The 12,464-nt window shown below is 46.8% G+C and overlaps 1 protein-coding gene and 1 non-coding gene across 2 annotated transcripts; one reads left to right on the top strand and one right to left on the bottom strand.

Moving 5' to 3' along the window:
* Window positions 1–463: 463 nt before the first annotated feature.
* FAM217A (family with sequence similarity 217 member A) lies at window positions 464–10,058 on the top strand. Its single transcript, XM_055570495.1, is given in 6 exon segments — window positions 464–751; window positions 3,288–3,372; window positions 4,472–4,546; window positions 4,637–4,704; window positions 8,375–9,234; window positions 9,237–10,058. Coding segments are annotated over 5 exon segments (1,416 nt in total). The 5' UTR covers window positions 464–751; window positions 3,288–3,309; the 3' UTR covers window positions 9,587–10,058.
* TRNAV-UAC (transfer RNA valine (anticodon UAC)) lies at window positions 4,155–4,227 on the bottom strand. Its single transcript has one exon. It is a non-coding gene; the product is annotated as a tRNA-Val (tRNA).
* Window positions 10,059–12,464: the final 2,406 nt, after the last annotated feature.

Raw genomic sequence — 12,464 nt, 5'->3', positions numbered from 1 at the left:
CGCCTGGCGGCTCCCCGGGCACCGAGGGTCCCCGAGCGGCGTCCCTCCCGGAGCCGCCCGGCGAGCGCCCTGCTCTCCGCGGTAGCTGCCGTCTGTCTGCGTTTTTGCAGCGGGTCCGAACTCGCGCCTTAATCTGCCTCGGCAAAGTCGTGACGCTTGCTGCGCCCGCAGGCTCTGCCTCGAGCGGCGGTGGCCCGGGGCCAGGGTCGTTTGGGGTGGGAAACAGGCCTTTCGGCTGATCTGAGGCCCTTGACGGGGTGGGGGCGCGGGGGATCTGCCCTGCCCGTGCGGAAGGTGGATCCTGCTTTCCAACGGGGCCCCTGGCTTAAATGCTGAAAAGCAGACTGCACGACCCTGTGTCTTAATTCCAGACGATTCACCAGATGTCTAGTTTGTGTTTTAATCTTCCGATCTAATAGCGGCTCCCTTCTCGCTTCAGACCTTCGTTTCCGTCTTCTGTCACGTAGGTCTTCCCGTTTTCTCTTTTCTGTGGTCCCCCTCCCTTTGGCTGGCTGGCTGGCCTGGGTTCCCAGTTAACCCCCTCTTGTGAGTCGGCCTGCCCTCAGGCCAGTTTCTCCTCTTCTAAAGCGTTTTCTTAACCTCTGAACGCTCTCTCTGCCTCAACCGCGGGCCTCAGCCTCCGTGTGCTGTCCCACACCTGTGCAGGATTCCCAGGAAACCGAGGAGCAAGATGGGCAGAAAAACCGGTGAGAGCAGCGGCCCCGGCCCGGGCGCGGCCGTCCCCTGGGAGGTAGGTGCAGCGGACCGCGCGGGGGCACAGCATCCCCTCCCCACCCACCCGCTGCGGTCAGCGCCTCTGCAAGGTGCCCCCGCGGGCCCTGCTGCTCTCTGGGAGCAGTTTGCACTCCGCCTCTCGGTGCGTTTGCAAGACCAGACGGAAAAGTTCTCTTTAAAAAGTTTTTAAATTTTATATTGGAGTTTAGGTGGTCGGCAATGTTGTCTTAGTTTGAGGTGCACAGCTCAGGGAGGTTCAGTCATACATATATCCACGCTTTTTTCAACTTCTTTTCCCGTTTATCTTATTACAGAGTACTGAGTAGACTGCCCTGAACATTTTTATGTCCTTAAGGACAAATTAACCAGCTTCTCTGCAAATCTCCAAACATTTCTGATTGCAATGGGATTTCATGAAACACGCCACCTTGATTCATCGACCGTGCTCACTTGTTTAATATCCTTACACGTTTTCTGTGAAAAAATATTGGCAAGGCAGGTGGATATCAAGTAGGAGGGCCCAGTTCCCCCCTGTAGGGAGTTTACAATGTGGCAGATGTCGTGGGCGATGGCCCACGTGGCGTGGGCGACAGCCTTCCTTACCTGGTGACTTCACTTCCTCTTATGCTGTGATCTCAGTGGGTGACTTCGCTTCCTCTTATGCTGTGATCTCGGCGGGTGACTTTGCTTCCTCTCATGTTGTGATCTCGGCGGTGCAGTTTTCGTCTGCTGCCCTTCATCGTGTTACTGTAGGGCTGTTCCTCTCACAGGTTGTTTTGCACCTTAGAGAACCAGGATTACAGAGCAGAGAGAAGCCTGAGATCTGTCAGGAGGCTCTAAAAATACAAGTGTCTGGCCTCATCCTGCTTAATCAGCATCTGTGTTTTTCAACTTTTTTGGTTTTTTTAATTGCATGTATTTACAGTTTTTTTTTGTTTTTGTTTTTGTTTTTTCCGGCCGTGCTGGGTCTTCCTTGCTGGACGCAGGCTTGCTCTGGCTGCGGGGCTTGCTCTGGTTGCGGTGTGCGGGCGTCTCACTGCGGTGGCTTCTCTGCTTGCGGAGCCCCGGGCCTAGTTGTGGGAGTTGCAGCTTGCGGGCTCTACGGCTCGGGCTCAGCTGTAGCACTCTGGCTTAGTTGCTCCACAGCCTGTGGAACCTTCCCCAGCTGAGGACCAAACTGGTGCCCCCTGCCTTGGCAGGCAGATTCTTAACCACTAGACCACCAGGGAAGCCCTCAACTGTTATTTTTAAAGAGCACCCCTGGTGATTCTCATGAGGAGACTAGATCCAAAGCATGTTCTCTCAAAGAACAAAGAATTTTATTAACTTTTTTTTTGTAAATAAAAGCCTCTAGGAAAAGATAAACCAAGGCCCACCTTCCAAAGGCCAGCTCTCCTTCCTGCCAGGAGGTAACTTCCTTGTGGATCAGTTAAATTCTCATCCTGTATTTAAGCTGGTTTGTCCCTCTTTCTCCTTAGTGCAGTGAGGATGACCTAATACTACCTAACATTTCATTGGTGTGAATGTTGCTTAAAGTTTAGTTTACAAAGGGTTTTCTCATTTGAGGTAACAAAGCTGCTGAGTTCATCCCTCAAATATTACTTTTAAAAATTTTATTTATTTACTTGGTTTGGCTGTCCTCGGTCTCTGTCGCTGCCTGCAGGCTTTGTCTAATTGGGGCGAGTGGCGCTGCTCTCCTCGCAGGGCTGTGGCCCCCTGTCGCAGAGCCGGGCTCTGGACGCACAGCTGCAGTGCTTCCAGTTTACAGGCTCCGGAGCACAGGTTCAGCAGTTGAGCTGCGTGGGCTTAGCTGCTCCGTGTGGGATCTTCCAGTATCAGGGATTGAACCCATGTCTCCTGCATTAGCGGGCAGATTCTTCACCACTGAGCCATCAGGGAAGCCCTCAAATATTAGTTTTTTTAAAAGTAAACTGTCCACCTCTTCACTTTCTCTTTTCCAGGATGAATTACTGCAACCCTCTCCTGCACACACCCATGCTTTCCCCGCAGCACTCAGCAGTGTCTGGAATGTGGGTCCTCAGGAGATAGTGTACCTTTCCTTATTCATGTCTTGCCTTAAAAAAAAAAAAAAAATTTCCTGCATGTTTCTCAACATCTGGAGTCTGGAATGAGATGTGGGCTAGTCAGTGTTGAGTATGTGAGGGTCAGAGAATTTTGTTCTGTTGATGGAAAGACTTTCATAGACTCTCAGATCCGGTACTCAGATACATAAAAACTAGTGGATGAGCCCTCGTGTGCCCAGGACACACTGAACTGGACACTTTATCATATTTTTAAAATCAGTTTTGAAATGAAGCCATCAATTCTTGTAAAAGCCTTTCCATTTCCTGAGGTCTTATCCAGCTGATAATAGTTTAAGGTGAACGTTTCCCGCTCCTCAGAAATGCTGAGTGTCCATATGGGGTGGAGGTGAGGGGTCATAGAACTTGGTGCCTTTTGTCATATTTTACCCAAAGGACCTATAAAATCATGTACTTGGGCTTGTAACATTTTCTTACATTAAGTTTATCCTGAAACAAATATTGTTTTAGAACTTGTCTCACTGGAATTTGGATGCAGAAGTGCCTGCTCCTGAAAATAAAAGCCCCCCACCTGGGAGGGACAGCGCCACAGGTGGTAAGAGATCCCTGATGTGTCTGCTTATATTTATAAATACACGGAAACTTACATCCCTATTTGTAACAGGAACAACCACTCATGTTAAAGGGGGCTTGTTTTGAGTATCACCAGTTTTATGTAATTATTAATTGTCATTTTTTTTCTGTACACATTCTTTCAGGCAAAATTAACAAGGTAAGGATAAATATTTGGTTTTAAATAATTCACAGCACATTAACATGACACTGTATGTTCCTTAAAGAAAGTTTCTTTCCTCTAAGTTAAACTTTAAATTTTATTTCTGTGGAGTTCTTCAAACAAGTCAAGTCGGTGCTCTCCCTTACTGTTTTACAAAGCTCCAAATAGGTCATTAAGTGAATATCTTATTATATCGCTTTTTTCAATATAACAATATTATAAATGGAAATTAACATTGTAATAAATATAATATGTTCTAGTCACTGCCAAAAGGGAGGTGGTCTCAGCTCTTAAGATGAATTAAGGCAGTTGAAACGGTTGTATTTTGAAGTAGTGAAAGAGTTAGTCTTTCATTTGCTTTTATTGATCAAAATGTAAAACAGTTAATAAAATACAGTGAAAGTGAAGTCACTCAGTCTTGTCCGACTCTTTGTGACCCCATGGACTGTAGCCTATGGGATTTTCCAGGCAATAGTACTGGAGTGGATTGCCATTTCCTTCTCCAGGGGATCTTCCCAACCCAGGGATCGAACCCAGGCCTCCCGCATTATGCTTTACCGTCTGAGCCACCAGGGAAGTCCAAAGATACAGGTCTTCTCAGCTGGTTCCACTGGGGATCAAACCCAGGACCTTCTGCACGTAAAGCGGATGTGCTAATCACTACACTATGGAACCATGAGCTGTTAATCAAATAAAGAATTTTAATGATAGTCAAGTCTTACTAGTTAACATTGTTTAGTTGATCTTTATAAATTGATTATACTATTCCTACTGAGGTCAGTACACACCAATATGTATAAGAGGGTGAACTGTCAGATTCTAGCATATATTGCTTGGTTAGAACAGGAACTGTACATTCTTAGAACAAGAGTCGGGAGTAGAGATGCTGGGTGTTTAAATGTCTTCTGCCCCTTTATAGAACCACCTGGAAATTCCAGCAGAGCAGCTGCTGCTGGAGCTCACTTTCTCAGAGTTCGTGCCCCAGAGAACACAGGTGGGGTTCTATCAATCACACTCTGAAAATACCTTATTATTTTTAAAAAGGCATGCCATTACTAAAACGTCCGTGGTTTTTCTCTCTTAGAATAGTAAACAAGGGCTATTCCAGCTGTGGAGTTACCCTCTGAGCGAAGCAAGCACCACGGAGCTCAGGTGAGCGACTGTTTATGACTGTCAACCCCTAACTCAGTGAGATAAAGATAGCTACAGATGAATTAGCTCCTCAGTTGAAATAGGAGGCTAAAAAACAACCAGAAGCAAAAAGGACTGTGTGCAAATCCTGGGGAAGCCCTGAGAAAGGGAGTGGCCGAGCGCGTGGGGAAGCCGTGAGTAGGCCTCGACGCGCAGGGGCTGGACGTCTCGTCCAAAGGAAAAGGAGCCCTGACGGGAAAGGAGTAATTCACGTGCCAGCGATGGTTTTCATCTCGTCCCTGTGTTCGCTCTGAAGCCGCACGACAGTCCCGTTTGGGAGGTCTGCTGGCATTGTGTCTGTTTCATAGGTGAGGACAGGGGGCAGGAGACCAGCATTGGAAGGTTGAGCCGGGATGTGAGAGCTCGGCTCGCGCTCGCAGACCCCCTTCCTCACTTCAGACCCTCTCTGGGGTCCGAATTCTTCCTTTTTGGTTCTTCCGTGTGTGTGAGACCCAGCTGGAAGGCGTCTCCACATCGCAGGTCAAAGTGATGGGGACGTTTCCGTGGACTGAGCGCCGCCGTTGGTCACTGTCCGTCATGTGTCGTCTGCGGAGGTTGCTGAGTTGGGCTGCTCTCTGCTCCCCGGTTCTGACCGTCGGGCGTTTCCCCGGCATCCGCTGTGCCCTCCGCGGAGGGTTCTCTGTGCGCTCGGGGCGCGGCCCTCCTCGTGCTGAAGCTGGGGGCAGATCGGAGGCGTGAAGGCGGTTGTAGTGATTGGTGTCCGGGCTGATGGTGCTGATGGGGGGTGGGGGAAGGCTGCTTTTACGGGCAGGAGCTCGCAGGATGAGGTCAGGTGAAGCAAGAGGATGCGGATGGAGTCAGGAGAGGGCAGTGGCTGGGGCCACGCGCGCGGAACCCTCCGCCCCGGCTCAACCCCAGCTCCTCTGCTTCCGGGATGTGTGACCTCAGCCTGCCTGGCCCTGGGATCCCTGATCCGTCCAAGGGAGAAAATGAAACAGCCGATCTCGTGGGCTGTTGGGAGGACTACACAGAGTTGATGGGTGTTCACGGCTGGTGCTGGCGAGGCCTGGTGATGGTGCAGAGTTGGAAGCTTGGGGGCAGGGAAACATTTTGCTAATGAGATGTTTCTTCTCAATGTCAACAAAGAGAGTAAAAGCCATGACAGCTTACGTGAGTGTTTGGTTTGCAGAGTGCGTTGGTGTAATTGTCTCGCCTCTCAGACCACCTCCAGGGTGGATAATTTCCACTTTGTTCGCTGGTGGCAAACGGGTCCAGCCACAGTCTTCCATATTGAGATTCCATGCTCTCTTTTTTTTTTTTGCTACATGGATTGTCTGTTATCAAGTATAGATTTAAGGTGATTTTCCTGTGATTTTTCAGAGGCAAGTCATTAAACCTAATGCTTAGCTAAATGAATAGATTTTTACCATTTTCTGTATTTTTGTAAACCCCTCAAGACTACTTTGTTGACTTTAGTGTAAGTTGGCTTTAAAAGAAGCAAGAAGATTATGGAACTGTATATATGTCAATTAATGCATCAAATCTTTCCATGGCAGTATTTCTAGTAAGTGTTTAAAACATACTAACTGTAAAGTCAGTATTCTATGGCCTGGCTCTTTTTGCAGTTTTCATTTGAATATAATACCTAGAAGTATTACCCCTAAAATGAAAGTGTACCATCAGATGGAAATTGCTATAGACTATATCTGGGATAATTTTTGTTTATAGCTAGACATTGTTTTGCTTCCTTTTTTGGTTGGACTAATTTTTAAAAACCACAGTGGCCCAAGTAGAAGCCTTTCTTAAGTAACCTGACTACACTCTTTGAGTTTCCTTTTGTCTAATTCTGGGTCAATAAACATTTCAGTGTAATTTCAGTTTGAGGTGGAGAGCCTCCTTCTCAGACATTATAGTTACACGTGCCGTATATTCATATGTGAGTAGCTACAATCAGCCATGCGTAGCCTCCTGGTCATTCGGAGTCAGTCAGCCATTTCTAGGTAGAATGGTCTAGTCACCTATGCATGTACAAAGGACTGCCCAGTTATTATTTTAATCTATACTTTTAAAAACATAGATAGTCGTGTATCAGATCAGATCAGATCAGTCGCTCAGTCGTGTCCGACTCTTTGCGACCCCATGAATCGCAGCACGCCAGGCCTCCCTGTCCATCACCAACTCCTGGAATTCACTGAGACTTAACATCTATCGAGTCAGTGATGCCATCCAGCCATCTCATCCTCTGTCGTCCCCTTCTCCTCCTGCCCCCAATCCCTCCCAGCATCAAGGTCTTTTCCAATGAATCAACTCTTCACATGAGGTGACCAAAGGACTGGAGTTTCAGCTTTAGCATCATTCCTTCCAAAGAAATCCCAGGGCCGATCTCCTTCAGGATGGACTGGTTGGATCTTCTTGCAGTCCAAGGGACTCTCAAAAGTCTTCTCCAACACCACAGTTCAAAAGCATCAATTCTTCGGCACTCAGCTTTCTTCACAGTCCAACTCGCACATCCATACATGACCATATGTATGGATGTGAAAAACCATAGCGTTGACTAGACGAACCTTTGTTGGCAAAGTAATGTCTCTGCTTTTGAATATGCTACCTAGGTTGGTCATAACTTTCCTTCCAAGGAGGAAGCGTCTTTTAATTTCATGGCTGCAGTCACCATCTGCAGTGATTTTGGAGCCCAGAAAAATAAAGTCTGACACTGTTTGCACTGTTTCCCCATCTTTTTCCCATGAAGTGATGGGACTGGATGCCATGATCTTCATTTTCTGAATGTTGAGCTTTAAGCCAACTTTTTCACTCTTCATTTTCACTTTCATCAAGAGGCTTTTTAGTTCCTCTTCACTTTCTGCCATAAGGGTGGTGTCATCTGCATATCTGAGGTTATTGATATTTCTTCCTGCAATCTTGATTCCAGCTTGTGTTTCTTCCAGTCCAGCATTTCTCATGATGTACTCTGCATATAAGTTAAATAAACAGGCTGACAATATACAGCCTTGACGAACTCCTTTTCCTATTTGGAACCAGTCTGTTGTTCCATGTCCAGTTCTAACTGTTGCTTCCTGACCTGCGTACAAATTTCTCAAAAGGCAGATCAGATGGTCTGGTATTCCCATCTCTTTCAGAATTGTCCACAGTTTATTGTGATCCACACAGTCAAAGGCTTTGGCATAGTCAATAAAGCAGAAATAGATGTTTTTCTGGAACTCTCTTGCTTTTTCTATGATCCAGCAGATGTTGGCAATTTGATCTCTGGTTCCTGTGCCTTTTCTAAAACCAGCTTGAACATCAGGAAGTTCACGGTTCACATATTGCTGAAACCTGGCTTGGAGAATTTTGAGCATTACTTTACTAGCGTGTGAGATGAGTGCAATTGTGTGGTAGTTTGAGCATTCTTTGGCATTGCCTTTCTTTGGGATTGGAATGAAAACTGACCTTTTCCAGTCCTGTGGCCACTGCTGAGTTTTCCAAATTTGCTGGCATATTGAGTGCAGCATCTTGTATATAGTTAGAGCGTATTTGAAAATTAACATGTTCTGTTACAGATAGATATACATGCCATTGGGGGCTAAACATTAGTCTTTGATAAAGCTTTCTTATTATTTTAATAGCATTTTAATTCTAGGCAACCAACCATTCATTATATAAATCATTTTTTAAGGGATTTCAAAATATCTCCAATGGAAACTGGCGGTAATGTGACCAATAATGCCATGAGGCTGTTCGGTGTGAGCGCACTGACAGGTGCGTCCGTGGACCAGTGAGCTGGCTCCCAGCCTGCGCTGCAGGCACCGCCAGGTCTCTGCCGTCCGGATGCTGATGGAGACTCTTTCAAGGACCGGAATGAGCCTCATATTAATTTATGCTCAACTCTAGAAAACAACAGTGGAGAACTTTTAACTGCTCCAAACTGGAATCTGAAGTATGGAAATAGCAGTGTGGAGGAAAATTTAACAGATGAAAGCGATTTATCAGAAAATGAAAAAGCAAACGATACTTTACTCAGCTACTTTAAAAAGATGGACCTGCACTTAAAGCCAGAAACAGTAGAAAATGTTGAAGAACCTTTCACAGAGGAACTGAATGAAGTATTTCCATATCCTGATTTTCTTCCCCCTCCTTTCAGTACTTTGGACTTGCACAAATTAGCCCTCTCAAAGTCTGACAGTTGGAAAATGACAGTGGAGACGCCAGACAGCTCACTGGAGCCACTGATGGCTCGTTTGCTGGACATGGAGAGACTTCAGCACCTGACCATTCAGAGAGAAAGGCCCAGGCTCCAGAACTCCTTCTGTGCCCCGGTCACCGCCGAACGACCCCCTTCCTCCAAAGCTGTCTCCAAAATGAGACAGCCCAAACCTCCTGACCCTGTGGGGCTTCACATGGCTTGTGTAGAGAAAAGTCATGAGAAAATTAAAAACAGTTCTGGTTCTTACAGGCCTGAACACGGTGCTCCCAAGTGGAACTGGAACAGTGCTGGCAAGTACAAGCGGAGTTCTAGGCCGGCTCTGAAAACCTCAGCCACCCCAAACAGGTCACTGTAGTTCATGATGACTTTAAGAATCCCAGAATCTCCATTTTAAACCCATGCCAAGAACTCACCATCAAGCCCGCTCCTGTCCAGACGACTCAGCTGCTGGTTAAAACGATCTCAGCCAGATGTCTGCCACCAAAGTCTCCTACACCAATTTCACCCATACCTCTGTCTTTTCCTGATAGTCACAGGGAAGAGATTCAGGCACCAAGGACCAAAAAGAAACTTTACCGAAAAGATGTGGTGCTGAACAGACCATTCTGTATTCAGAAGCTGAACTGTTGTTTATCACCTTCATTAACAGCTAAGGATAAGTGCTCACCCACTGACCAAAAATAACATAACTCTCTTCTTTCCTGCACCTCAACTTGAGCAAATCTATTCCAAGCCCGGCTAAAATATGGTTCCTCATTCCGAGATACAGGTTTTACAGGCACACACACACACTCACTCATTCGGTCTCTCATGTGTGTGTACACACACACACGCACACACACTCGCTCATGTGCGTGTACACACACACGCACACACACTCTCTCATGTGCGTGTACACACACACTCACACTCGCTCACTCATGTGCGTGTACACCCACACGCGCGCACACAGAATCCCCGAATGTGCTGTGGAGTGGGGCTTGTGAGAGCCCCAGCTGAGACGGCTACACATTAAACCAAGGGCTTCCCTGCTGACATACTTGAGTCTCTTACATGTTCTGTTTCTAAGGAATGTTTCTCTCAGAAAACCATTCTACTCAAGGTTGTTCTTTATTATTTTCCAGTGTAATTCCATCATCAATAAATGGTATAACAGACTTATCACTGGTACGAGTATTTTTTTATTCTATCATAGTCATAAAATAAGTAGTTTTTTGTTATAGTTGATTTCGTGTTGTTTCAGGTGTACAGCAGAATGATTTAGTTATATATGTGTGTTTTCAGATTTTATTATAGACTACTACAAAGTATTGAATGCAGCTTCCCTGTGCTATACAGTAGGTCCTTGCTGGTCATCTGTTTTACATATAGCAGTGTTACCTATTAATTCCAAACTCCACATACATCCCTCCCTCTTTCCCACTGGTAACCCTACGTTTGTTTTCTGTCTGTAGGTCTGTCTGTTTTGTGAAGAAGTTCATGTGCATTTTTTTAGATTCCACCATATAAGGGACATCATGTGCTATCTGTCCTTCTCGGTGATTTTTTCCCCCCTCACTGGTACCCTTTACCCTTCTCATCTCCACAAATCTCCTTTGTCTGTCACTTTGACCTAATCTTTGGGCATTTGCTTTGCCTTTAAAAGCTAAGGAAGTTGCTATTTTATTAAATTAGCATACAAGACCCTCTAGGTCCTTCCTTGAAGCCTCAGAAACTTACCCTTCCCCAGGCCCTTGGTCACAGGCCTGACAGCAAGGTCAGTTCTCTCTGAGGCCCAGCTACAGATATAGGCTTCAAACAACCCTCTTCCCTCAGATTGGATAGCTTTAGGATGTTGAAGGGGAACGGGGAAAGGTCACTCATCACAGAATAGCCCAAATGTCTCATTCATTGAATTGTCCCCAAGACTCTTTATTGCTGGAGTCTTAACCCTGGGTTAGTTGAAACTCAAACAGCTGAAACTTAACTCATCAACTGGCGAACAAGGCAAAAAACAGTAATTAGCCGGGTGGTGCAAGAGGTAAAGAACCTGCCTGCCAACGCAGGAGACTAAAACACGGGTTTGATCCATGTTTGATCCAAGGGTGGGGCAGATCCCTTGAAGGAAATGGCAACCCACTCCAGTCAATCTTCTCGCCTGGAGAATTCCAAGGACAGAGGAGCCTGGAGGGCTACGGTCCATAGGGTCGCAGTCTGACCCGACTGAAGCAACTTTGCACACATGCGTAACCGACATCCTTTTCTGCACTGGAGCATCAGGCAAACAAGACGGTCCTGGTTTCTCTTGGAGCCCTGAGGAAACGGGGTCTTTGGGAGGGGCCCAGGGCTCCACTCTGAACACAGTGTCCCAGGTGAGTTTGATGCAGGTGGCTCTTGGAACACACCTGGAAAACGCTATACAAAGTGGGGAGCCTGGTGCAGCCGGCCTGGACCGGAGTCTGGGTATTTCAAGCAGCAGTGGGCTTTGGTTTTAGTGGATGGCTGGTGAATTTAACACTTCAAGCATCACCTAGAGGAAAAATAGAAGCCTTCTTCCTACCCCCATCCCCCTCCCACAAAGGCAGTCTCTATTGTTTTTGCGTATCATCTCCCCAGTAAAGTGGCAAGTTGGAGTGGAGATTAAAGGGCAACTCCAATCAATGCTGAAGAGGCAGCTGTCGCTTGTTTCCTCCATGGTATCACTAGGAAAAGAACACGATTCAAATCGTACTTAAGAGGCAGGGGCCAGGGTATGCTTAGTTTTTAGGTTAATTTCAAAGAAAGTTCTGGAACCTTACAACAGCAATTAAAAAAAAAAATTGTTCAGGATCCCTTATAATAGACACTTGAATCCCACACAATTAGGCTCATTAGCCAAATGGTTTAACAGCCTTTCCACCAATTTTCACAGAAATGGGCTTGTGCCTTAACTCAATCCTGACCTGTTTCCCCACCAGCGCTTCCTTCTTTCCTACAGTTCTGAGTCCTGAACCTACACACCAACCCGCCATCCATCTCACTTCACCTTCACCTGTCGGCACCCCAGGCAGGCCCTCACCTTCAAAACTGTGAGATCTCATTTTCATTCGTAAATCCTTCTGGGGGGGGAGCGTGCACCCCGTTCAATGCTGTGTCCTGGTTGTTGCCTTGCCTGGCACGTCGCAGACACCCTTTAAGGTCTCTGGCTAAGATGTGGAGTTCAGCCTCCACAGAGGCTCGTGAGGTTCCCGCAGCAGCTGCAAGCAATGGCCCCACTGCCAGCCATCTGCATGGGGACCCAGGCTCCGCTAACAGTTCTGACTCCTCAGGCAGGTTCCTTGACCTCTCTGTTCTTCCCTTACCTAATTTGCGGAGTGAGTAGGAAACCTTTTCTCTCATATAATCAAGAGCCTGCAAATCCAGGAAATGGATCATGCAGAGCAGGAGGGAGACGGAGGGTAGAGAGGATGCCCTGGGCTAAGTTCACAATAGACCATCCGCATTCCCACTTCTCAGAGGCACAGGTGCCGGGGATGTGGTGTGCAGTAACAACGTGAAGCCTATCTTTCGGGAAGACAAGGAGAGGGAGTTGGGCGCGGGAGAC

This window comes from Bubalus kerabau, chromosome 3 (genome assembly GCF_029407905.1).
Source record: "Bubalus kerabau isolate K-KA32 ecotype Philippines breed swamp buffalo chromosome 3, PCC_UOA_SB_1v2, whole genome shotgun sequence".
Taxonomy (NCBI): domain Eukaryota; kingdom Metazoa; phylum Chordata; class Mammalia; order Artiodactyla; family Bovidae; genus Bubalus; species Bubalus kerabau.
Note: the sequence above shows the minus strand (reverse complement) of the source record. Positions and strands in the feature narration are given on the sequence as shown.